Source organism: Hippoglossus hippoglossus, chromosome 24 (assembly GCF_009819705.1).
Source record: "Hippoglossus hippoglossus isolate fHipHip1 chromosome 24, fHipHip1.pri, whole genome shotgun sequence".
Lineage (NCBI taxonomy): Eukaryota > Metazoa > Chordata > Actinopteri > Pleuronectiformes > Pleuronectidae > Hippoglossus > Hippoglossus hippoglossus.
The window spans coordinates 3,948,301-3,974,802 of NC_047174.1; the positions used below are offsets into that span (position 1 = coordinate 3,948,301).

A 26,502-nucleotide genomic window follows, 5' to 3' on the forward strand; every position below is an offset into this window, starting at 1 on the left:
TCCTCATCATCATCATCATCGACGACATTATCATCATCATAATGGAGGATACTCTTACTTATTTAATTATCAGTTGTGTTATTCATGTTCTATGTATCTGTTAATTTAAAGTATTGCCCCAGTGATGCTCCTGTGTTATTTTGCCACATTTTGGATGAAGAGTAACATCCTGTCACAGACGCCTCCACAGAGTTCTCCTCTCACCGAGGTGCTGGATGTCTTTGCACTTCTGACACTCATCTCTGAACTTGATGCAGCCGGCGGAGTTTCGGCGAATCTCTCTGCAGGTCATCCTGCCGGTGCCGAAAGGCTGAGTGATCATCACGTCCTCTTTCATACTCCCGTCTGCAAGCAAATACACAGAGAGGAAAAAGATTTAGTATGAAATATCTCTCTTAATTCCCCACTTATTGTGTATTTTTAGGTTTACAAGTAATCTAGTTTGAAACTAACCACCAAATATTGATTTAAATTGTTGTTAAAAGCATCTTCACTTTATACTTTTAGTGCTAAAAACCTTTGAACAGTACTTTACACTTTGTTAAAAAGGACTTTGTACTAATTAAACTCTCAACCACTAAATTCCAGTTTGTCGTACAGTAACATGCATTTATCCATCACATCTTGGGACTTTTAACTTGTGAGCTTGTTGTTGCATTTTGATTTGAATGGGAAATGTGTTAGTTCTCTCCCGTTGCTTTAAAACCTCACACAACAGACTTCTGTTACAGCCGATTAAAGACAATAAACACTGTAAACATGCACATGACCGCATATGAATCCTTGTGGGAGTATTTCAAACTGTGATTTAGACACTTTAAAGTATTTTTACTGTCATGATAGGACATCACTAACATGTTAAAATGTTTTGTGCTACTAAATAGTGAAAAAGAAATAACAATAAACTGTGAGTTTAGATTCAAACAGTAGGATGCAGGATTTCTTCTTCACCAGTTGTGATTTTGTTTGAGGTTTTCTTCGTACCTTCGTTGGAAGCAGTGTCAGTGTCCATGTCCATCATGGAGTCCATAGATCCGAAGAAGTTCTTGCCCATCCCCACCATGGGGGAGAACAGGCTCTGGAAGCCCTGGAAGGGATCGTGGAACAGAGAACGGACACTTCTGCTGTGACGAGTGAACGGGCTCAAGAAACTGGGAAGAAAGAAGGATGGAGGGCTGTAGTGGACGTGATCGGCAACCTGAGAAAAGAGCAGAGATGATCCATCACAGCACTGTTTGTATTCTCTATGTAAGTGAACTGTTATCACATGAGGCTCTAGTTCATCTGTGAGATACACGGCACCTTCATGCTGTCTGAAAAGATGCTGTCCACGCCGTCGGCCATCACAGTGTATTTCTCCTCCAGGTTCTTGAACTCTTTGTTCTGACGCCGGTCCTCCTGCTCCAGGACGTCGATTTTCTCCCCGTTGATCCAGATGGAGAAGGGAGACGTCCTGTTCAGCACGTCCTCCAGCTGCAGGAACACAGATACGTCTTTTAAATCATCTTCCCTTGGTTAGGAGAGGAAAGCACTTTGTAGCTTTGTTTTTGAAAAGGGAAAAGTTTTTATTATCATTATTAAAAGTGATGGGAAAGAGGGATTTTAATCTTGTCAAGAGAAAACATTGTCCAAATACTTATACTCATAATTGCCAGATGTACTGATTTCTGGATTCTAATGACAAACAGGACGTCCAGTGTGAGTCTCACCTGACGTCCCACCAGCCCCGACCCACTGCTGCAGGTCCTGGAGTAGTATTTGACGCAGGTGTTCTTCAGACAGGGCTTGCACTCCTCCCACAGAGTCTTCATGGTCTCGTTACACACCTCCTCCTCCTGCTCCAGCTTGGTCTCCATCTCCTGAGCCGTACGCAGCGCTTCCTGCAGCAACACAGGGACGTGTCACATATCGATAAAGAACAGTAATTGGATTTAGGATTCTGCAAGTGTGGAGCAGTTCATGTATTCTCTCTAAATAAAACAACAGTTAGAACATCTGTGTTCTTTAAGTTCCTCCATAAGACGTATAAACCACTGGATGTTGGACTTTATGGTTTCTTTGCTATCTCGGAAAAAAGCACATTAACTCTTCTACAGTGATCGGACAGCTCCACTGAAATAACAAGTCCATTCCTTTCTGCAGTCGATCAAAATCCTAAACATAATTCATTCATCTGTCATTTGCAGATTCTACAATACAAAGAAAATCCGTGCTGACGTCTGTATCACTGTGGTTATCAACGTACGTCTTTCTGCTGCTTGGTTTTCTCCAGAGCGTCCAGAAACTTCTTGTGGTCCTCTGAGGATTTCTCCATCACGCTCTTCATCTCCTTCACTCCGTTCACGGCGTTTTCAACCTGCTTGGCCACATACTTCTCTCCCTGAAGAGAGAGCTCTGCAGGGACAGGACAACACAACACACGCTCAGGGTCTCTGTGACCTCACTGATCAAACAGATCTATTTTTACTGATGGATTAAAAATAAATTACATATTTCCAGCATCGGCTTGTTTTTCATGAAACAATGTGTTACACTGCACAATCCAAAATGTTACTGTTTTACACATTTTTGGGAAGAATTAGAATAAAGATTGAAAAGACACAAATGTTTATTTTTGCTATCTGAGTGATCGGACACTGTGTATTTTTCCGGTGCTGTGAAACCTACGGTTGAGATCCTCTCTGGACGGAGGCAGGATGCAGTTGGCTGCGGCCAGAAGAAGAGCCACCACAGTCAGGGACTTCAGCCCCTTCTTCTTCATCATCATCATCATCATTAACATCCTCTCTGACTCTCACTGGGCCACCAGGCAATGGTGAGAAAAACCTGGAGACGTAATAACACACAGGTTCAGTTTTGGGGCCTCCTGACTGTGCTAATGTCTCTGTAATGTCCCTCCATCACCAGTAGAGGACGACGTCTGCTGCAGTGACCTACGCAGTGGAAAATGGACGCTGGCTCAGCACTGACCTCAGATCACAGACTGTGTCCTGTTACACAGCAAAACAGGAACCAATCAATACTTGAATACACCAGAGTCACGCAGAGTGAACGGATCGTCTTTCTCTGACGCCAAACTGACGCCAAACTGACCTCGGATCAGTGTTTCCGGTGACTTTGACTGGTCTGACATTTCTATATATAAATGCATATATAAGTATGTATATATATGTATATAAACACACACACACACACACACTGGCCCTCTCTCTCTCTGCAGTACAAATCTCTCTATGAGTCTAATCTCTGTTAATTATTAATGCACCAGTCGATTTGCCCTTTACAGAGATTTACACACAAACACATGTTGACTGTCCACATGTCATTGGACGGTCATTTTGAACAAAGTACAAAGTTTATTTTTTTAACTACTTCTAATGAGAGTAAACATTTGTTCATGTCCTGCATTGATTTCTGAGCACGGTCCCCTCATCGCCCACAATCTCCTGTTACTATGGAAACAAGCAGAGTGAATCAAATGTTGGCTTTGGCAGCAATTTTTCCGACAAATAAAAAAAAACAAGATTCATAACTTTTAAAAAGATTCTGTTGTTTAACCCCCTAACATGACAGCTCCTCATAAGTGAAGCCATCTTGATTTCCCCCTGGGTCATAAACCCCACCTCCTCCATGTTAATCCATAGGACACTAAAAAGTCAAAAAACACGTCAAATAAAATGTTCTTAAACATGGTTTCTGTCATTTTAGGTAGTTCTTATCACCATAATGTTTGTATATGTCAATTGTTTATTGAATTTTTCTGATAAATTTGGTTTTAATTATCCATTTGATGCCATAAATACATGGTGGAATGTCATGATTGCTCCAAAATCTCTTGAATCTCTACTAAGATGAAGCGATTCTATGTTGTTCAGCAGGATTCAAGTTGTCTCTGGTATCTGTTCTCATCACGTAACAAAGTCAGGGCAACAAAGCTTCGTCTAATAATGTCACCAACTGTTCCAAACCCTGCAGGACTGCACCCCCGCCTGGGACCTAAGAAAATAACCCACTTTCTCCTCGCTGCATGAGCACATGAGTTCCTGAGTTTAGCACCGAGCCACGGCCGCTTACACAATGAGTTCATTATTCATGTGACGATAAACCCCAAGCTTAATTACAGCGAGCCGGTAGGTGGAAAGCTTTGTAAACACGGAGATTTCTTTTTTTTTAATGAGAAAAACAGAATGAAAGAGGTTTCGACGTCAAAGACCGAGAAAAACAAAGTGAGAGAGTTTAACGGGGACGGAGGAAAAGGTGAAAGGAGTGAGAGTGAAATGGAGAGAAGGTGAAGTCATTGACGCAGCGGAGGTGGAGCTGGGTTTTTGTGCTGAACAGCAGCTGCTGGGATCCTGGTTACACAAGTGAAAGAATGCAAACTGACCAGCAGCTCTGATCCAGATGTTGCCGCCTGCACGGCCTTCATGAAAGTTCAGCTTCAACTTCATGAAGTGAAACACAGAGATGAGAGGAACATCTGTCCACTGCATCATCATATCTAAAACCATTTCACATTGCTACATATTATATCAACATTATATTATTATGTATTATTATCATAGACTGTATATAAAGATGGTCAATGCACTTCCACTTTTCCCTAAATCCAGAAGTGAAGCCCAAATATCCCGGATATGAACGTTTGCACATTTGGAGTCTGCGCAGTAGTGATCGGGGGGGGGGGGCGGAGCCACGATATTGAGACCATGACAAGACATGTTCGACCAATCACGAGTCAGTCTCAGCCGTCAATCATCACATTTCACCTCATTTTTATTGACCTTGAACAAACATCAACGCGATAAGAACGATCTAATATGACAAAAAACATCTTTGAGAAATATTTTATTCGATATGTTCTTCGACGTTTTAGTTTGGTCCATGTCCCATCTGCTAACATGGAGGAGGCGGGGGTATATGAGCTGTCATGTCGTCCATCTTTATCTACGGTCTATGATTGTTGTTATTGTATTTAGGGCTGAAACGATTAATCAGTTAATCAGTTAATTCGTTGGTCACTGGAACATTTGTCTGTGATCATCGATTCATTGGGTTCTGGGCTGTTGACAAACAAGAACATTACTACCATATATACTGCATTGTATTATTACTCTATAATGTGCATATTACATACTGTCAAATGTACTGTCTATATTATTATTCTGTTTTTATTCATTGTTCACCTTGATCTTTATTGTGTTATGTTTCAGTCTGTCTCTGTCACCGACGTCTTATCTTTTCAAACGTCTGTGTCTGAAATACCAGTCACAGAAAGTGTGACTTCCCCTGGAGATGCTGGTTTTCAAATACGTACTAATGTATTTTTCTGCGCCAGGAAGGGAAGAGGAAGGAGCAGTTACCTAATCTGGATCATCCAGGCTTCCCATTTACAAGAAGTGGGACACTGGAGCATGTGGCCTCGTTTCAGCCTCGTTTCAAGTGTGTGGGGATGTTTGACCCCGGAGGATTCACCTGTCACATGCAGCTGTGCTAAATTCAGCTCAGGGTCAAAACAGCAAATCTGCAAAAATCCCTAAAATGTAGCCTGCGCATTACTAATATAATCAAATAGTAATTTGACAGTATTTATACTTGAGGATAGGACAATTGAATGTGAGTTATTACTAAAATACTAAATGTGAATCTGATTAAAAATCCTTCCTGCACGTATCATCCCATCCATCAATCATCAAATAACATGTGTATAATCTTATTTTGCAGTAAATTCTGCAGCAGCGTCAGAGTTTAAATGCTCCTGCGTATGAAAGTGAACCAACCCACAATGTCATGATGTCATCAGCACTAATCCTGTTGTTTTTATCCAAAGATGGAGGTCACACCCATGAGCAGGCAACACAAACAACAACAACCCGCAGCCGTGAGGTCAGCATTTCTGCACCGACATTTAACAAAACAACATTAAAGACACATTATGGAGATGAATCAGAGTTAGACATGTTGAGATGAATCTGGAAAAAATGCATCGTTCTATTAATCATTCACATTTAGTTAGAATTATAAAGCATAAAAACATAGTGAATCTAGAGAGGCACTTTTCCTCTGAGCATCACCGAGCTGCAGACTGAGAAGATAAACAGAAACCTGTGTGACTCACCTCTGTTGTTTTCCTGAGACTCCAGACTGACTGAAGCTGCCTCTGCCTCTCTGCTGCTCCTATTTATACCAGTGGATAACGGGGACGGTGCAGACATGTGATTCACTGGGCAGGCATGCTGGCTGCCCCCGCTGCTGCAAGCTGCTGGGAGAGGACAGCCTGTGTCCTGTGCTGCCCTTCAAAATAAAAAAACACACAATGGATGGGTGGGTGTTATAATATGTTTGCAGCAGCCAGTTGATCTACAGGTTGTTTATTAACCCAAACAGCTGAAGGGACCAATGCATGAATCAAGAAATATCAAGAATGAATGATTACAAAATTAAATTAAAGATAAGATAAGATTTATTGATCCCATGTGGGGGGAAATTCACTTGTTACAACAGCAGACAAGAGAAAAGTTCAAAATAGAATAAAACAGGCAATAAAATTTAGATGGAACCTGATAAATGATAATAAAATATAATATAATATAATAATACAGGGCTATATAAAGATGCACTATGGTAAAAATAGGTGCAATGTGTAGAATATATACTGGGAATCTCTTTCCTTGTAATGTAGTATTTATAATGCTAGTATTAGTACTTATACTTGAGTACAGGATATGAGTACTTTTTCCACTTCTGGCTGTTGATGTTTGAAAAACCTTTACCTTAAAAAAATGAGCTTGCAGTGTTTTTATTCAAACTTTGAGCTATTATTTTGAAATCAGAGTGTGTTTTCCTGTCGACGTGCTGTCTCACTGTGTCTGACTCGACGCTTCTGAGCCGGACGACTTTTCCAGAAGTGATGTCAAGTGTTGGCAGCAGCACCGAGAGACACAGACGTGTATTCATCCCCATCGTGACTCAACATCTCACAACTTCACTTTCACCTTCACGTTCATCTACATGTTTACCAAGAGAGTTTTTATTCACAACAAGACACATCCACAGAGAGGAGGACAAACACAAAGGCAACAAATACAATATAAAATACATAATGCAGACAATTAAACAGTGAACCATTAAAAACAGTTTGATAGATGCTGCAGAGCCCCCCCCGGGTGTTCACCTCCAAAAACAACCACAAAGAAACACACAATAACCTCAAAGTGACTTAAAATCACCACAAAGAAATGCAAAAAGACTGCAGATGCAAAACGTCCAGGAAGAGACACACAAAATACAAAAATAACCAAAACTGCAAATAAGAGTTTCAAAACATCCACATGCAATAATCATACAGTTATATAGTTTTTTATTAAAATATCTACTGTATAACCCAAATATTCCTATACTATTATTATATGTAGCCTGATCAATGCTGTTAAAGTTGTCATCATCCAATTTCTAATGAACTTAAAGCTGGATGGAGACAGTTCCTCGTTGACGAGGCTCGTCTGAGACTCATTCATCTGCAGATCTGCTCGATGTCATTGGTTCAGGTCACTGAGCTTCTTATTGTTTTGAGTGAAAAAGAGAAGCTTGTACCAGCAAGCGACACTTTCCCATCAGCGTGAGTGAGGAGGCTACTGGGAATTTAAAACAGCAGAGGGAGGGGTCAACATGCACGCACACACTGACCTGATACTGGGGGGAAAACAAGAAAGAAATAGTAACGTCTGTCAACAGGAACATGAATATATCAATAACACATATAAGACTTTGAAAAAGACAATTTAACGTTATTGATTTTATCATTTAAAACACGTCTAGACTATAAACAGGCCAGTCCCGGCTTCTGTCTGGACAGATGTGAAGTGTACGCATGAATAAAGATGAGCTTCTGTAACAGAGTGATCCTGCACAACAGATGAGTGTTATGTCCGTCAGTGTAAAAGCCAAACGTGACACTAGGAGGCAGCACCTCCGCTCTTCATCCCATTCTGAACACTGTCTACTTACATCATGTAATGTTCAAGTTGTTATGAAGGTCACAGACAGAGAGGTTATATAGATTTGGTTATATAGAATATTTCATCATCTTTTATAATTGCAACACAATCATTTTCTGATAAGATCATCATGTATATTATTGTATTATCATATGTGACATTTTTCAACCAATTTTCACCCATTGGCAGAGTTCAACTCCGCCCCCTTGTGGCTGGCTGCAGTATAGGTCATACAACTTGCCTCCTCCATGTTAGTGGTTGGGACATGCCGATTAAAAACTTGTTTAAATGCCATTTTTTCCCAGTAAGTTTGTCGTCGGCACAAGATGGCAGAATTTGTAAACAGGATATTTTGGTTTCATTTTCTGCGAGAAGAAGGGGAGACGTGTCGTCCATCTTTACGTGCAGGCGATGTTTACATCCCAAACATGTGTGAGCACATCTTGTGTCAAGCTGCTACAGTGTTAACTCGTTCACCATCTCAATTGAAACCATGCAGCTCTGCAGCCAATCCTCAACCGACGGCATTGATTTCAACATCTCGGCACAAACACATAGAGAAAGAGAGAGAGAGAGAGAGAGAGAGAGAGAGACTCTACCTCCTCCGGCTTCTAAAACAAAACATGATAATCAGCAGCTTTAATTGGACCCATCGGTGGCACTGAACGACCTGTGGCTGACAGATGAACTTCAAACATTCCCAGGATTCTGCTTTCAATTTAGGGGAAATTGGGAAATCGTGTTTCTGCGAGTGAGTGGGAATGCGCACGAACCGAGTCGATTAAGAAACGAAAAGGCTCGTGGTCAAACAGCAGCCAAGCAACATTAGTCTTGAACTTACTGGAATTCTTATTTTTCACAGGAAGAGGAATTTACTGTTCAGGAGAAGGAGAAAGAACAAAACTTTCAGGGACGTAAACAACAAGATGTCGGTGGTGATGCAATGCAATCACAGAACAATCTGCCGATAAGAGTAAAGTAGTAATCACAGTGAAGAATGTCCTTGAGGGTATTTACGAGCGTTTGCTTCTGGAACGTGTTTGTCTGAGTAGTTTCTCGTAATCGGTCGATCATTATGTCAACTTGACCAGTTTCAATAGCTTCCTCAGTAATTTGTATAAAGAGCCACTACAGGACTGTGACCTTCACCAAATCACCTGTTGACTCCGGAAATGTTTCCAGGGTTCTGGACGTCTTGTTTGTGTTCATTATGTCCTGTTTACTCTGAAACTTCTTTCCTTGTGTGTGTCTCTCTTCATCACTTCCTGTCTTTGTGTGATTTCCCTGCTCCTGTGATTGTCGGCACCTGTTCTCATGAGTCACACCTGAGTTCACTTATCTCTATTGACACAGAGTGTCTCTGCTTCTGGTTTGTTTCCTGAGTTTGTGCAATCCAATAATAGTAAAGTATTTATTTTCCATTCATAATAATGATAAACTTTATCTAGATACTTTAAGAGACAGACAAATTGAAGACAAATAATAGGAAACAAATAAAAGCAGTTGGAAATAAAACCCTAAAGATGCAACAGATGGAAAAAGAGTAAAAACAAAATTACAGCTTGTTTTTGTCATTGTAATAATCTGACGCATTTAATTTGATTTATTTGTGAATATTTTCACTGAAGCAGAAAACTGTCTTCACAGTTTGTGCACAAGTATGAATACAACCCACCAGAAACAATGATATTCATCCAGCATGTTATTCTGTGGTATTTAACTTTATTGAAAACATCATAGTGAGAACAAGAGTGGAAATAAATGAAGTGAAAACACTGGGATTCCAGACGCTGCCTCTGTGTGTGTGTGTGTGTGTGTGTGTGTCTGTGTGTGTGTGTGTGTGTGTTACACCTGCCAGTCGAGGTGAGCGAGGGCAAACCGGTGCCACAGAGGGATTATCGCCATTTTCCCGTCTCGCAGAGCAAGGCCACAGATTTTCAAGGTGCTCGCTCCACAATGTTCAGACATTTGTTAGCAATTAGCCTCGGCCACAAGGCAAGACTGACTCTCAACAGAACACAGCGACCTTCCCTCCCTCCTTCTCTTCTCGCTCTCCTTTCTCTCTTGTTTTTTTCATCCTGTCCCCTTTCCAGTCCCTCCCTCATTTTCCAGTTTCTTTGTTCGGCTCCCATCTCTCTCTCTCTCGCTCTCTCTTGCCCCCCTTTCCCTGCCACTCTTCCTCCTTCTCGTCCTCCCTCCTTCTCTAAAGTTGCACATGGTTTCAGTCGGAGGAAGTTTAGTTTTTCTCAGGCTCTGGATGGGAGAGGGATGATGCCAGAGAGCTGCAGGCAAACACACATGTTCGAAACTTAGAGGAACTTTTTTTGCCAGTGACCTTCAGCTCTGATGCACTTGTTAGAAATCTGTGCATCCTTCTGTGCATGTGACCGAATCCTTAATTCAAGTGTTCCTCTCTGTGGAAGTCATTTTTTGGAACTTTTGGACTTTTGGTGACAAGTGGAAAATGTTGCACAAATGTTTCTGCTGACACCGCAGGGGTAATTTGCTGATTACCTTCGCTGTGTCTGGACACTTGCTTTGTTGGGGGGGGGGAGAAAGTCAGGTGAAGACTGAAGCATCACCTGCATCATCATCACGCTTGAGCTTCAGCAAACTGGACGAGCTGCTTATAGAGGATTCTTGAGGCAGGAATCATGAAAGGTAAAGCATTTGTTTGTATTCTGACCAGCTACCAACGTCTTCCTTTGTCGTGCATGAACCTAATGCAACAGTTTGGAGCAGAGTCCGTCACGGTGGCACCTGCACAGGGCACCAGGGACCACATGTGTTTCTCATCTGCTCTGGATCCTTGGCAGCGAGGATCCTGAGAAAGTGGGCTTGTTGTTGTTGGCCGAGCGACTTTGATCAGTCAGCGTTAACTCTCCGTGTGTGCGCACTCACCACATCCCCGTTTCGTGAAAACATTCAAATGTTATAGCTGCCAGTCGGATTGACTTAATATCCTCTTTAAAAAGAAAACGGAGGCAGAGTGAAAACACAACCTTTTGAATTTGAGAGTTTGCACAAGATGGCATGAAAGGAAAAATCCTCCAGTGGCTTTGAAGAGGGCAGCGGCTCGTCCATGTTTCAGAGAGAGGAGTGAGAGGCTGACAGAGATGGAAGGAAACAGTCAGAGAGGATAACACGGAGGAATGAAACGCACCCACATGTGGGTTCAGAGCTGCAAGATGTTGGGACGTGTTGACATGTTCATGACAGTAATTTCCATGTGATTGATTTAGCCCTGTATCTATTAGCATATAATGAATAGAAATATAATATATATATATATATAATCACAGATCACTTGTGAGTCTTGTTTTGTGTCTTGCTTTGGATTTCGGTTCAGTTTCTGTGGTGCTGCAGTTTCAATTGACCGCTGAGTAAACTCTTCTCCTAAAGAGCAATTGCCCAATCACACTCTGTAGTTCAGACTCCAGCCAACATCACCTGAAACATTACGTCAGCCAGTCATCATCCTAACAGCTGCTTCTCTCCAATATAAACTTTTATACTAGTTCTAATTAGTCGTACGTTTCTGCTCCTTTGCTCGGTGTGAGCGGAGGAAACTGACTTTTTGCCAGGGACCTGTTTGCTTTAGCCTCTTTCTTGCACGATCATGCATATGCAGTGATCAAGTGCACATTTAAAACACATTTAAAAACAAAGTCGGCTGGAAGCAATAAAAAGTTCGTCAGACTAACGATAGAGCTGATGGCACGAGAAGTGCTCACTTGTGCCACCTAGTGGTGTCTCCAGGTTGAATATTTTTTTACTTTATATAGCATTTTTCTTAAAGTTTCAAAGAGCTTAACCGAAAGGAAAAATAGAGATTAAAAGAACAATCAAAACGAGAGAAATAATCAATGTTTTTGGTATTGATATGATATTTTTGCTTGGTGTCGACTCTGCAGTGTTGTTGTGGGTCATGAATTGTGTTAACGTGCAGAAAAATGGTCCCAGGGATCGAGTTTAATGAGTCGGTTTTGCTTCTTGTTTTCATATTGTAAACACACTTGTATTACAAATCTAGCCTTGAAGTTTATATACAAATAAATCTAAATTAACTGTGCAGAAGAAAAAACGATACTAATCAGTGTTAAGTATTTGTTTCCTTTTTTACGTGGGTCCTACGTGTTTAATTGCAGTTTGTCTGTTGAATTACTTGAATTCTATTTCATTTTATGAGTAAAGACAAAAACAAATCAAACTCCCCTTCAAGTAAGCGTAAACATCAGTGTCTCTGTTTCTGTTTGAGCCTCCGGGGGGGGGGGGGGGACTCTGCCATGAATCACGAGGCGACACAGCAAATTAACTCCCAGAACATATACAGTACCCGGCAGCACAGGAGGTCTGTTGATGTGGTTTCCAGTCTTGCAGAGAATGAATCTAGCCCAGCCCGACCAGAACAAAACATGCTGCCTCATACATTCCTAACGGGGCCGGGGTGGGCTGGGGGCGGGGAGAGAGGAGGAGGAGGGCGGCGGAGGAGGAGGAGGAGGGCGGCGGAGGAGGAGGAGGAGGAGGAGAAGGGGGGAGGAAAAGAGGGAGGAGAGGAGACAGGTGTATGGTTGGCAGAGGACGAGGAAAGAGTGAGACGCAGGGGAGGAACAGAGAGATTTCTGCTGTGCCAGCTTCGGGAACTGACATTTTCAGTTTGGACAGAAAGAAGAACTTGTTCTCTCCGTGTCCACTCGGCACCTTTTGGTTTATTTTTTCTCCCTCAGATTCATTATCGAAGCGTTTCTGCTCGACTTCTTCCTGTTTTTACACGGACGCTGAAAATGTTGAATGTGCAGCAACCAGACACTTATTTAAAATAGTGATAATATCATTGTTACTCCTGCATTTTCATCGTTTTCTTCCATTTGATGTAGATATTAAGCTTTTATATTGTTATATTTGAGTTGAATTATTCTATATTGACTTTATGACTTTGTGGTGTTTTGGTTCCCTCAGTTAAGAGACATGATAAACCACAAAAGTGTCAGATAATTGTGCGTCTAATTTGTGGTAACAGCTCGTTAAGCTCCAACAGGACAGCGCCCCCTGTCCACAAACCCAAGATTGCGTCAAACTGACTTTTTCGAAAAAGGGCTAAGCTCTTAGTAACTGCTACCTACTTTAATTTAGAAGCTATTCTAGTCAATTAAGTTGCATGATTACTCCTCCCTCAGTGAAATGTCTCAGCAGACTTTATCAATGTGTATGTCGGTTGATGGAAATCCACTGTGCGACCAACCATTAGCATCACGTAGCATCACAAGTTGTAGCATAACTTCAAAACGTAACGGTACAAGGAGCCAAGTTTATTTATAGATAAATACGAGGTAAATATGTGTTGGTTGGTTGTGTTCATGTGATTCAGATTGTGCAGAGAAAACCTGATCGTGCATATGTAAGAGTAAAATTTGGAAAACGTGTCTTAGTATTCATCTCTATGGAAATATCATCTAAAAGGAGGATTATGTGACCCTTTGAGTCCAAGTAAAAATTCCATAAAAACCTTCAAATAAAGCGTTGGAGAATATCGTCCACACCCTTTGGCCTCACAGGCCTGTAAACCCAACCAGGCTCGTCTCTGTGTCCCGGCCTTTTGCCGTCCAAAGCAGTTTAATCCAGAGAAAACATGATGCGTTCATGGGACCGTGACTCTAAAGATCTCCCCTTTCACAGCTAAACCACAATAAAAGAACATTCCCTTGTAATGGCTCGTCTCTAACTGCAGCTTCGCAGTCCGCAGCAACACATACCAGGTGTTTATAGTTGTGTGAGGAGACCGCACATTCCAGTCCGAGGGCACCTAAATGACTTGGATGAGGTCAGAGGTTTTGGAAAGGGATTCATTTGGTTTTACGAGTTGTGGTCAAGACCCTCACTCTCATCTGGAGCAGGGCCCTTCAATTCCTGGTTTTGTTTAAGGCTGGGATTTGATGGAGAGGCTTGAGGAGGATGTTTCTTTTTATTTTATCCATCTTTAGGAGGGCCGTCACATCACGGAGGGACGCGGCGAGGTTGAGGGCATCTCGGGCACGTTAGGAAAGCATCTAGCTCCAGCCCCCCCTGGCCAGAAGCAATGTCCAGAGGGAGAGGGTGGGGAGGGCGAGGCTGGGGAAGGGGTTTGGAAAGTCCGAAAACTCCCTGATGCAAACCACCGAAGAGCAACCACAGATGTAAAGTGGCGCTGATGGTTAGCTGAGTCAAGTAAAGCCTGGATTCCCAAACACCAAAGGTCTGATGGCTGATTGACTCCATGTGGTTGAAGAGCAACATCCTGATATTTGAATTTTTTATTTCTTAGATTATCTTAAAGTAGTTTCCTGTAATCCAGTGTTTAATCCTGTAATTGATACAACTGGTTAGACACAATCAACATTGTTTGGGAAAGCTCTGTGTCTGTCTCGTGTCCGGTGTCTGTCTCGTGTCCTGTGTGTGCTGGTTTAACTTGCTGCTGAGTGATATTTTCATAGGTGTGCTGCTGGCTAACCACTGCAAATCCTTCTGAACCAGCAACACACAGTACAGCATACACACTGGGCCAAGACACTGACGTTCACTGGAACCACCTTCAGCAGAGCCACTGGGCCTCATGCAATAACACTTAACCGCTTTGCTCGTCTCACGGTTCTCAGGTGGTAACGGGACACTCAGAGTGCGCATCAGCAATGTCCTTCAGTTTTTGTCTCGTCCTGTTTTCTGGTGGTGGAAGAACTTGATTGGCTCACTGACCTCCAATGAGCTGATCACCTGACATCAGCGTTGGACACATACACTGCACATAAAGATCAATCGTGACATTTCACCTCGTTCTTAGTACTTGAACAGACACAGCGTGATAAGAACTTACCGAAAATGACAAAAAGAAAAGAAACCACCTTTAGGAAAAGTTTATTTGACGTGTACTTTGACTTTTTAGTTTAATTTCCCCCAGTCATCCTGTTGCCCATCGTTCCAGTGGTTGGATTTCCGGCCAAATAGTGAGTAGCGAGGTGGAAAGTTGGAGGTGAGGAGGTGAGGCCGGTGGGTGGGCATGGAGCTCATGATCAGAGTTTTGTTTCCCATCACAGGTCTCCAATTATTTGACTCTGGATTAAAGAAGAACCACAAGCTTTCCCTAATCTTCACCGCGTGTCTGACCAACCTCAACACGAGATATTTGCCAATGATCATGATGTATAAACCTCTAGCTCACATGAAATGATCTGGAAATAAGAGAGAATAGTTGCTAAAGCCAGTGTTTCCCAACCATTTTGGCTGGAGACATTTAAAATGTATTATGTTTTCACCCTCGCCTGTTTGTCTGTGAACGGGATTACGCAAACACTCCAGGACGGATTTCCACGATACTTGGTGGAAGGATGGGACATGTTTCAGGAGAGAACCCATTAAATTTTGGTGCATATCAGATATTAATTTCTTTATCATTGCCAGATTTAACTTTGTTTTGACATTTTCACCATTTCCCTCGGATTAATTCATAGATTTTGGTGGGGAAAAAGATCAGGCATATATCCAGGTGACTTCAATCTATGAGTTTGGTGTATTTCGTGCAGCTTGATTGAATTCAAGGGGACTGTTGGGCTGTGGTGGTTTTTGCAGAAGCCATGGAGGGGTAACATATCCTGTGAAGTGGTTAAAATAAAGTCTGGTAAAGTGAAAGTAATTTCATTTGGCAGTGACGTGTTTCTGAAGCTTTGCTGGGGTCCAGTCCTGCAGGTTGGGTTTGAGTTTAACTCCTGGCACCGGTTACTTCTGACCTTTTGAGGTGGTTTTCACCCTTAATGCAGTTTTTTCTTTTGAAGAAACAAGAACACAGAAATCCAAAGCAGTTGCGGGGGTGGGTTTGCGTGATCTCATCACAGCCAGTTACAAAGGAAAGTGTGTTATCTGTTAAACATGTCAGCAGCAGTTTGTGAAGAGGCTCCATGTTTGTTTCATTTGGGAGAAAATCCTTTGCTGCGCCAAATGACCGACACATTCAGCGTTTAACGACGCTCGGGAAGAATTTGACATTTGAAAAACAAAAAGTCTGTGCACAAAATTCTGTACGAACCAAATACAAGTTTGGTAGTTTCTTTTTGCCTGTGCCCTGAGTGTACAGGCGTGACCTGGTGGAGCCGTGAAGTGCTGCTGTCAGATCGGCTCTGTTCAGCTGTGTGTGTCTGTGTGTGTGTGTGTGTCTGTGTGTGTATGTGTGTGTGTGTGTTGGACTGGTCAACTTCCTCACTAACGAGACAGACATGAGGGTTTTTTCCACAGAGAACTGAAGAAAAAAAAATACTTGGAGAGAAAAGAGCAGAAAAGCCGGAGGGAGGGAGGTGAAAGGGGAGAAACATAAGCGAGGGGGTTGGATGGATATTTGAGGGCAGATATTGACTTGAGATATTTTGTGCTGACATTCAAACATTTGAATTTGACCGTTTTCGTGCCACAGAAGCTTAAAAATGACAGGAATTCAGTTTTCCCACAGAATCAGGGTGGGGAAGCCTGAAAAGATGAAAACTCTCACACACAACTACCAGTGCCTTCATTCTGATGTCTCGAGTTTATGTTTTTCTTATTTACTTTTGGAAAAAAACATTTAAAGAGGGGAAATGTATGTTTTTGGCCACTTGGGGGCAGCAGAACAAGGTGTGAACACGATGTTTACGTATTTTCACCTTACAAAGTTGATGTTAACAAACAGTTACAGAGTGTTTCAAGGGACTTTGGGGGCCCCAGGCAAAAGGGACCCTACATATACATTCTAGTCTCCAACCAAATCAAAATTACGAAACTTTTGGCAGGCAGCTAGTCCTACGGGGCCTCGTTAGGGGTTTTGGACCATGGGGCCATTGCTGTCTACTGTACATCGTAGAATTTAATCGAGTTTTCTCAAAATTGGTTCTCAGGGGTCCTTCTCACCTCGGCAGCCCCAGACATTTGCCTGATTTTCCTACCCTGGTGGGACGCCTCTGGTTTTGGTTTTGGATTTTTCTGAAATTTCTTCTACAAAACAATCATGACACTCACTCTGTCTTTGTTTTTCTTTCCTTGTTGGTGTCTTCTATCTTTTCTTTGTAGATGTTACCTCCACCTCTTCTGTCTCCTTCACCTCTCCTCCCTCCATCATTATGTCATCCTCAACATTCAGACACTGGTCCACTCAGACCTGACCTCAGCTGTTCCACCAGCGACTCATAGAAACACTTCATTGTGCCATTTTTTTTACTCCAAGAGAACTTTGTTCAAACTTCACTTTGCTCACATTGCGCCGGGAGCGTAATCCCTGGTCAATGTTTTCATTTGCTTCACTTGAACCTCAACTGGTTAAAATGTAGTTTCAAGCCACGTTTCTCTGGTTCTCTCTCGACAGCCAGACTTCCCTTTGTGATGAGCTGATTATGTGGTTAACCACAGAGAGCAGACATTTTGGTTTCAGGAATTTAGTAAAAGCTTTTGGCTTAAGATAAGAAACAGAAAAATAAATAGAATAAAATGTATTCTTATACTGAAAAAGAACTATAAACAAGTATATTAACACCTACAGTACTTGCATAAAAACTCAACATTGAAACATTTGACTGAAAGTCTCCACCAATTGTTTGGTTAAACTAATGAAAAACCTGTGTTGTGAGCACAAAACACTCATCAAGTCTCTGAGAAGACTGCAAAAATGATTCTTGAAATCAGAAAGTCTACAGTAGATAGCAGCAGTCACCAGCGAGCAATTACTATGGGCCCCAAGCTGAGAGGAACCCCCCCCCCAAGAATGGCTGATGACGTTAGTCAAGAGCAGCAACAGTTTTGTGAGAACCCCCTTAAAGATTCTATGATCCACTCGAGAGACGTAAACACCAGACCAGAGACCAGAACATCTGAATTTGTGTGAGTTTGTCCTTTGGTCCTGTTATAATTACTATGACGGCTCTGTAACTAGAACATGTGTGGTTTCTGGGTAATTGCAGAAACAACTGTTGTTCTTCTTCTTAGACGTTTATAGGATTGGATCAGACCATGCTGTAGGATCCAAATGCAGGTATGACATCAGGGCTCGGCCTGAGTTAAAGACATGTTAAAGTGCCAAAAAATGACTAGACCTATGCTATAAACTGCATATTGTTGACTTGACTGTCGCTAAAGCTCTACAAGTAAAGCGCAAACACACAGGGGAACTGAGGGACCCAAGAAATGGTGGTGAAGACAACTCCCATAATCCCACGCTGCTTCGCAATCTCATCCAACTAGGTCTTATGTCATTGTTTTAATTGAAAGACCCCTAGTGGCCCAAGTACCACACTACACGTTGAGTTCTATACGACAAGGTAACACCTTTAAAGAGGCACCTCAGGAATCTGTCTGGAGTCGGTCAGCACATCCTCCACATGTCGACACGCCAGAAAGTGTTCAGGTGTAAAGATGAAGTCTTCAATACGCCGACATACATTACATCAGGCCGGTGTGAACTGTGAGTCCAGCTCCTTTTGGCAGCGTCAGCACGAGAACCTGTCCGACTGCTTCTCCTCAGCTCGTCAGCAACCTGCCAAACCCCCTTTTCCCTGAGTGCTTCCCTTCAGGAGCCCCTTCCCCTGCTGTTCCCCCCCCCCCCAAGTGTTTCTGCTTCCTAACGTCCAGCTCGGTACCCGCAGGCCCTCAGGGGGGGGTGGGGGCCGGGCACTGGTTCGGGTGGTTTACAGTTAATGACGTGTTGTATAAAGTCATACAGTCATAAAAAAAAAGCCCTCTGGTTATATTTTCTACTCTCGTGCTTACTTCTGCCTTTTTAAAATTTTTTTTTTTGCCCGAGTTGTGTGTGTGATGACAACCTCCTCAGCCACATGTGCACACGTGACACTAACACAATCCTCCCACCAGAGTCACACAAAACCAACAACCGCCCTCGTGCTGTGAACCACCACGGGACTGGTTTCTCCTGAGCGAGCAAACAGCTCAGGAGAAACCATGTGTGCAGAACAATAACACGACGGCAGCTTCACCCTGAATATACTGTACAGCGCAGAGTCCAGGGTGGAAGGGTGGAGGGATGTGAGGCAGCTGGTTTCTGTGATTTATGACCGGGGTAATAAAATGTGTTCGTGGCTCCAGCAGAAATGGTTTCATTTTTCTTTCTTCTTCTTCTTCTTCTTCTTTTTTCTTTGCAGATAACTATGGAGGATATGAGAACCAGCTTTTCAAAGGTAATGATGGAGCCGCTCTGTCGTCCCACGTGATTGTCTGTCGCGTTACAAATATTATTAAACTTACACTATTGAATCTACACAACCTTCCTTCCCTCAGTTGTCTCCGTGCACACAAGTTGTATGAGAGGAAAGTTTTTAACCATGAACGTGCTCCGGTTTCATTTTTCCCTCATAAGAATCAGCTTGATTGTTTTTATTGCGTATAACATATATATGAGTTAGCGGTTGTAATCCCACATAATTACCTGCTTTTGACTGATGGAAAAACATTTTAATGACGAGGAAAGTTTCAATAAACCAAAGTGTCTGAAACCAAACATATCAGCTTGAGTCTGGTAATTAAACCCTAACGTGATGGATATGGTTCTGTAATGTTAACGCAAATGATTTCATAAACATGGTTTTATTCAAGGTTCAAAGGTTATTCTAATATATCTTAAGTCCATATTGTGGCAGATGGTGATTGTAGATTATCTTAAACTGACAAAATAAACACTTTATCTTAATATCATGTTTAAAGATTTTCATGTTTACGATCTTTTCCTTGTCTTGTTTTTCCAGAGGAGGACCTCACAGGAGAGGAAGAGGAGATGCCTTCCTTTAGAGGTGAAGGTCACAAATACACACGTACACAACAACAACAACAACGAACATATTATAGCATTATAGTTTTTAATCAGCCACTCACTCACACATTCATGTTGATATTGATGTGTTACAGGTCGTAGCAGAGGAGGCTGTGTGAGGTGCCAGCAGAGCAGCTCGCTCCAGCTGGCCGTCAAGGTCCTCTATGGATTCGTCGTGTTCCTCATCATCACAGTGGCCGTGCTGGCATCACTCGGTGAGCTCAGTTGGATTTTTACTTTTTCACCATCTCCTGCAGCTGGATGCAGTCAGAGGGCAAAAGAGTTCAAGATCTGTATATTCAGCTAATTTCCTGGAACGTTTTCTCACAATTTCCTCTTTAAACTTAGCAGGTAATTAGCTGTGAAAGATATTTCCAAGAAAGGCCAATGCAATTTGGTGCAAATGGGGAATGGAGAAAGTGTTAGGTTCTATAGCTACTGAGAATATTCATTCAGTGAAAAAAGAGACATTAATATCGGTGATATTTTTATTACAGAACAAGTCGGTACTTAATAACTAACATTTTCTGTATTTTCTTTCATATTTAATGGTAAACTGCACAGGATTTTCTCTGAAATATACAAGTAACTTACAGTGAAACATGAGCTAATCACAATTAGATTATGAGGAAAGTTTCCAGAAAGTTGTACAGAGAATATAAGAGGTGTAAAATAAAGCTTTACCAAAGTAAAGTGAGAAATAAGTTTGTCGTGGGAGCTGGTCGGACTCTGCTGTGTATCAATGTGTCTCAATAAAACTCAGGTCCATTTACAGAAGAAATGAAAGTGGCGCTGGGTCCTGAGTGCCATGTTCTACCTGACAGCTGCTCCACGTCAACAGATGCTTTCCCCATTAACGTGACTCTTTATTGGGTTTCAAAGCCATAAATCCTCCACTTTTACTACTGTTCAGGGTCTCAGAGGAGAGAGTGAGGGGCGTGGTGCAGTGGTGCAGAAACCACACAACACACACACACACACACACACACAAACACACACACACAACACACACACACACACACACAACACACACACACACACACACACACACACACACACACACACACACACACACACACAAACACACACACAACACACACACACGCAAACAGACACACGCAAACAGACACACACACACACGCAAACACACACACAAACACACACACACACAACACACACACACACAACACACACACACACACACACACACACACACACACACACACACACACACACACACACACACACACACACACACACACAAACAAGGTTGCATTCAGGTACAGAGAGTTAATAAAGTCTGGTTTCGTTCAAGCTGTGAACTGTGTGGGGGCATTTCATACACATATATGGTGCATGTGCTGCAAACATGTCCACATGCATGTTCATAGTTTGGCACTTTCACTGTTTTGTTTATTACCTAAGGAGGTAATGTTCAATTCATCAGTGTTTGTCTGTGAGTTAGAAGCATTGCACACAAACTACTGAACGAATGATGATCATCGAAACTGGTCGGAGAAGACGTCCTTACATTTTGGTGCAGATCTGGTTAAGAGGGTAGATCCTGGATTGTCTTGTTTTAACATTGTGAGACGTTTTTTATTATTCGATGCAGCTTGAATTGAGACGCACATCATTTTCAAAACAGTGGTTTATCCCCGACACTTAATCCTACATTTTATTAAAAGTTCTAGTTGATATTGTTCATTCTAGTTGCTTCATGAATCATTTCATACATAAAATCATAGTTTCAGAGACACGAGAAGATTAAAACTCTGGAGGAAACATAATCATAACGTGTCAACATGTTTAAACTGTCTATTTAAGTGTCAATTAAATGCACATCAGCATTCATGAACCATCATAACACCCACACACACATACTGTTGCTCTTTTGTAACGCTTCATACACAGAAACAGCTCTGAGCTCGTGGTTTTTGTCAACTTACAGCTGTACGACACCAAAGCATCGAAAAACTTAGTGTCAACAGAAAAGATATTGCACTTGGCTGCAGCTCCTAAAATGTGCTGAAGGAGAAAAACACCAACCTTTGATTTTTTTTCCCTTCCCGGCTGAACATCTGTTTTATGACAAATAAATGATTCTGCAGAAATGTGTTAATTCAGAAATGAAGTAACTTGTTTTTTTCAACTCTTTGCAGAATTGAAAAAACATTTGTCAAGTCTTACTTTACTGCTGGAAATGTATAGTTTCTACGTTTAGGTTTTTATTGATTCTTCACCACCCTTTTGCACGGAATGCACCACGAGCCATGTTCAGCATCATTGTCACTGCAGCTGATGCAGCCGAGCGTGTGGTACGTGTCCCTAAAAGCATGTGGAAGTATTTATTTGTGCAAACATGCTGTGGAAGAGACCTGCATTAACCCCCCCCCCCCCCCCCCCGAGTCAGAGAACGAATGTGAGCAAACACATTATACAAACTCGCACTGTCTCAAATTCACAAAAAACTCACACTCACTGAGTTGTTGTCGCCCTCCTGGGAAATATATCAGCGGAGCAGGATGTGAGCCGCTGGTTAAACCACCATATATCAGTGTTTCAGTCCCATTTGTCAAGGTTTTAAAGATAATTTCCTGTTTTTACTCCTTTTAATACTTCCTATTTCCTGTTAACACCAAGGAACCTCTGATGTTTTTCATATCTGCATCCACTCGGCAGCATTATTGTTGTTTTATTAGTTCCCTGATGTTTATCTGTTATTGTTTTACCTGTTTAAAGTGTAATAGTTTTACTCCTCAGAGGGAAACAGTCTCTATTCTTTAATGAAGAAATAATGTGTTTATTAAATGTTCCCAAATTAATATTTATTTTATATTTATTAAACATTTACCTTTAACTCTTTTCTCCAGTCTTCAGGAAGGTGGACAGGATGTCGGAGGAAGAGTCCGTCTACCACAGTAAAATCACCAAAGTTCAACAAGGAATCGATGGTAAATTATCTAGATTGTGTTGTTAATATTTAATATTTTACAACAGCTCATCAGTAATAATTTTTTTAGCAGCTTCTAACCACAAGAGGAGAGCAGGTGTTATAGAGAATATATAGATTATAAAGAGCTCAAAGTGTCATTACAACTTTTTCTCCATCTCCACTGTCTCTGCTTCATCTCCTCCTCCTCCTCCTCCTCCTCCTCCTCCTCCTCCTCCTCCTCTCAGACCTGAGCTCTACCTCTAACTGCTCAGGCTGTCTGGATGTGACGCTGTACAGCGAGGAGATCAGCCGGCTGAAGAGAGAGTTCGAGGACATCCAGAAAATGATACTGGGGCAAGAGCAGGTGAATCAGATATTCTCTGAACAATTCCAAACCCAAAGATCTTCAATTTGTAATAAGATAAAACACTGAAAATCATCAAATCATCACATTCTTTACATTTATCATATGGTTCATATAAACTTTCCTCATAATTACCTTAACATTAGCTTGTATTTAGCTGTACATTTATATATATACACTTCTGATCACTATTTCTTGATCCAGGTCCTGGACCAGGCGTCCCAGTCCCAGGCCACTCTGAAGACCACCAACACCCGGCTGATACGTGATATGCAAAACCACCTGACGATGATCAGGTTCCTCAACCAGTCCCTGGAGAGGTACCTGGATCGGGTGGAGGCCTGGAAGGACGTGATCGAGGAAAGTGAGGAGAAGATGAACACTCTGATGGAGGATCAGTACGACGTCAAAGCCACGGCGCATCAGGTCAACACCACAGTGGCTCTCAGGTGAATGAAAAGCTGCGTGGAGAAACAGATAATATACTTAAACTGTGGGCCTATCTCGCAATACTGGACTGAAGTGCGGGGCCGACGGACGGGCGTCGCTTTCCATAGAGCCACGTTGCTAGCAAGACAGAATAATGTTTTATCCACTGCAGCTCACAGGTCTTCTGCTGTGTTCCCCTCTGCTCTTTAGTACAATGTGGATCAACGCCCTGCAGAGAAAAGCAGACGAGGAGACTCTGGTCCTCCAGAAGCTGACCAGCGACTGGCAGAACTACAGCCGCGTCCTGACCGCCATCAAATCCAACACAAGCATCACCACGCAAAACATGCGCTTCCTCCAGAACAACATCGCTGCAGACCACCAGAGGATCGCCATGAACACCGAGGTGTACTACGCCCTCACTCAGCAGGTCTGTGTTTATTCAATTGAAAAAACACTTTTCTTAAATAGTCAAATTGGCTGATGTGGCAGCAATGAAGAGCAGATGTTTTAGTGGCATTTTACATGCACTGTTAGACACAGGTTATAGAAAATGTGAGTTGAAGTTACTGTAAATAAAGATGGACAACGAGTCTCCTCTACCTCCTGTTGTACAAAAATGAAGCCAAAATATCCAGGATACGGGTGCAGCCATCTTAGGCTTTTGGGCAGTGGTGGTCGGGGTGTGGATCCGCACCATTGAGGTCCCGTCGATACACACACTCCACCACTCGTAGTGTAGATAAGGGCTCAGAGCGAGACCACAGAGCTGCAACGTGTATCTGTGTGTTCTCCAGGTGATGAACCTGCAGATGCAGCTCGAAAATGTGACGTCTTTCATGGATGAACACGAGGAGAACATGCATGACCTTCACTACCATTCCAGGTAACACACGTGCCTAATAGATTCCACAATAATACATTGCGACGAGTGACATTAATTCCCTGGAGGATTACCCAGAGCATTGTTCTGTATAACCAGCCTGATCTGTCTTCTTCAGGTACTATGAGAACCGCACAGGTGAGCGTTTCTCCGCCTTGGACGGTCGTCTGAACTCCATCTCGATGGATATCGACACGGTCTCCTCCAGCATCAACGCCACCGTCTCCCACGTCCAGAGCATGTACAAGTACATCAACATCGAGAGCTCGTCCTGCCAGAGCCGCCTGGGCAGACACACAGAGGATCTACAGGTTGTAAACACACTAGAACTCAGAATCTTTTTATAATTTGCTGCTGATAAATCAATCGACCAATATGAGTAAACGCAAGATGCAGAATTATAAAGCAGCTAGTGTACCTCACCATGAGTGCACTTGTCTTGTCCGTGAGCCAAATATAGTTCAAGATTAGACCCATTGTGTAACTGCCAGTTAAAAAAACACATGCCGTGACTGTACACTTCTTGACACACAACCTAGACTGTTGTTAAATATGACTTATGTCTCCATCTCTTTTTTTGTCGCCTTGTTTTTTCCTCTGACTCTTCATCCTCACAAACCTTCTGCAGAATCTGAACAACACAGTCTTGTTACTCCTCCACTTAGCCGACACCCTGAGGCAGCAGAACATGTTTTTGAGTGGGCGACTGGACATGGACGTCAGGAACCTGTCCATGGTGATGGAGGAGATGAAGCTTGTGGACCTTCACCATAAACAGCTCATTACCAACTTCACTATAGTAAAAGGTACAATATTGTCACGTTAAGATCTCCTACGTGTGCACTGTTCTTTTTAAAAACTTCATCTCACTGTCTTTTATCCACAGGGGCTCCTGGACCCCCGGGGGCCAAAGGAAACCGCGGTGAAAATGGTCCAAAAGGGCCTTTGGGACTGACTGGAAGCAAAGGTGACAGAGGCGTCTTAGGAAGTCGTGGATCCGCTGGAGAGAAGGGGTCTCTTGGTCCCGTAGGTATTCGAGGTGTGGTAGGGCCCCACGGCAGTAGAGGGACAGTAGGGGTCAAAGGAGTCAAAGGTTCTCTTGGTACACCAGGGCCAGGTGGTGAAAGGGGCCAGAAAGGTGACATTGGTCCCTCAGGTAAAGACGGTCCTCCGGGACACTCAGGGTTCTTAGGGATCCAGGGTCAGGCAGGACTACCAGGCATCATTGGGCCAGCAGGACCAAGAGGAAAACCAGGGCCAGTAGGGCCAGCTGGACCACCAGGAACCCCCGGACCTCCAGGCTTGCCATACCCACATGACCAAATCAACACGCAGAAGCAGACCATGACGCCTGACGCTGGGTCGAAGAGGCAGTAGAGAGGTGGATGGAGATATGGACCAGAGGAGATTCGTCCAGTGCTAAGAAGCTTAAGAATCATAGTCTTAAGGAATATCATCCATTGTGACTGGAGATGTGACAATCCATTTGTATGGGATGTGCAAGACAATGGAAAACTTTATGAACAAATGCAAACACATCAAATTGGAGATGGGGCTTTTACAAGAGGCCCGTCCCAAATGTAGTAACACGGCCACAAGAAAAGAACCAAGAGGAAGAAGGTAGAACTGCAGCCGTGGACTGAACTGCTGCAGAGGGACACGGGAGGACTCAAGTCTGGAAGTGGACTGTGTTCGGAAAGACTTTTTCTTGTATTAGGTTCAAATACAACAGACCTTCCCCGCCTGGTTGTCCATATGCAAACAACAAAGTACAGAATGAGCTTATGGCAGAATTAAATACTCGTCATAGATGATGTGAGTAAAAGGAATAAAAATAATCCGTCATTGTATTTGAAGTCTTGCCTATAGTTGAATGTACTGGAATTAAAGAATGTGCAAAACCTCACGGGGCTTAATGAATAGGACAGATGTTAACCACAGGATTAAAGTGGTGTTTTCTACTCGAAGGTTTACATTCCCATGCACTACTATATGGGCACAGATAGACTAGCTTTGTGTTTTTTTTACACATCATGTACACCATTACATATGCTTTCTCTGGTGGATAGCACTTTATTGGTTCTTAAAGTG

The 26,502-nt window shown here is 42.6% G+C and overlaps 2 protein-coding genes across 7 annotated transcripts in view; one reads left to right on the forward strand and one right to left on the reverse strand.

The window, feature by feature from the left end:
- The window catches only part of clu (clusterin), a 34,253-nt gene extending 27,993 nt beyond the window's left edge, over positions 1–6,260 (reverse strand). For 2 of the 5 annotated variants that reach the window (XR_004613338.1, XM_034580503.1), the window contains exons 1-7: positions 6,116–6,260; positions 2,668–2,826; positions 2,246–2,394; positions 1,710–1,880; positions 1,303–1,473; positions 985–1,198; positions 205–345 (exon numbers count right to left, since the gene is read on the reverse strand). Coding sequence is in view for 3 of the 5 variants with exons in the window: in XM_034580503.1 (XP_034436394.1) it covers positions 205–345; positions 985–1,198; positions 1,303–1,473; positions 1,710–1,880; positions 2,246–2,394; positions 2,668–2,782 (961 nt within the window). In the remaining 2 variants the exon portion in view is untranslated. Of the gene's footprint in view, positions 1–204; positions 346–984; positions 1,199–1,299; positions 1,474–1,709; positions 1,881–2,245; positions 2,395–2,667; positions 2,827–6,115 lie in introns of all 5 variants that reach the window. The other 3 variants (XM_034580502.1, XM_034580501.1, XR_004613339.1) reach the window with 2 other exon arrangements.
- On the forward strand, positions 1–26,502 carry scara3 (scavenger receptor class A, member 3). 2 transcript variants are annotated; one of them, XM_034580499.1, is made up of 13 exons: positions 1–19; positions 10,580–10,655; positions 19,136–19,171; positions 19,736–19,780; positions 19,896–20,015; positions 22,674–22,754; positions 22,981–23,099; positions 23,304–23,548; positions 23,739–23,958; positions 24,326–24,414; positions 24,530–24,722; positions 25,040–25,217; positions 25,298–25,788. In XM_034580499.1, the coding sequence occupies exons 2-13, from the start codon at positions 10,649–10,651 to the stop codon at positions 25,786–25,788; spliced, it is 1,824 nt and encodes a 607-aa protein (XP_034436390.1). In that variant the 5' UTR covers positions 1–19; positions 10,580–10,648. The 2 variants fall into 2 exon arrangements, with proteins under 2 accessions (XP_034436390.1, XP_034436389.1); XM_034580498.1 differs by lacking the exon at positions 1–19 and adding an exon at positions 26,016–26,502 and having other exon boundaries at positions 10,169–10,655; positions 25,298–25,982.

What these genes read in the sequence shown, in the direction of transcription:
- scara3 (XM_034580499.1), top strand. An exon ending in TGAGAACCAGCTTTTCAAAG is followed by an intron (nt 19,172 to 19,735) that starts GTAATGATGGAG and finishes TTGTTTTTCCAG; the next exon opens with AGGAGGACCTCACAGGAGAG. An exon ending in TGATACTGGGGCAAGAGCAG is followed by an intron (nt 23,100 to 23,303) that starts GTGAATCAGATA and finishes TTCTTGATCCAG; the next exon opens with GTCCTGGACCAGGCGTCCCA.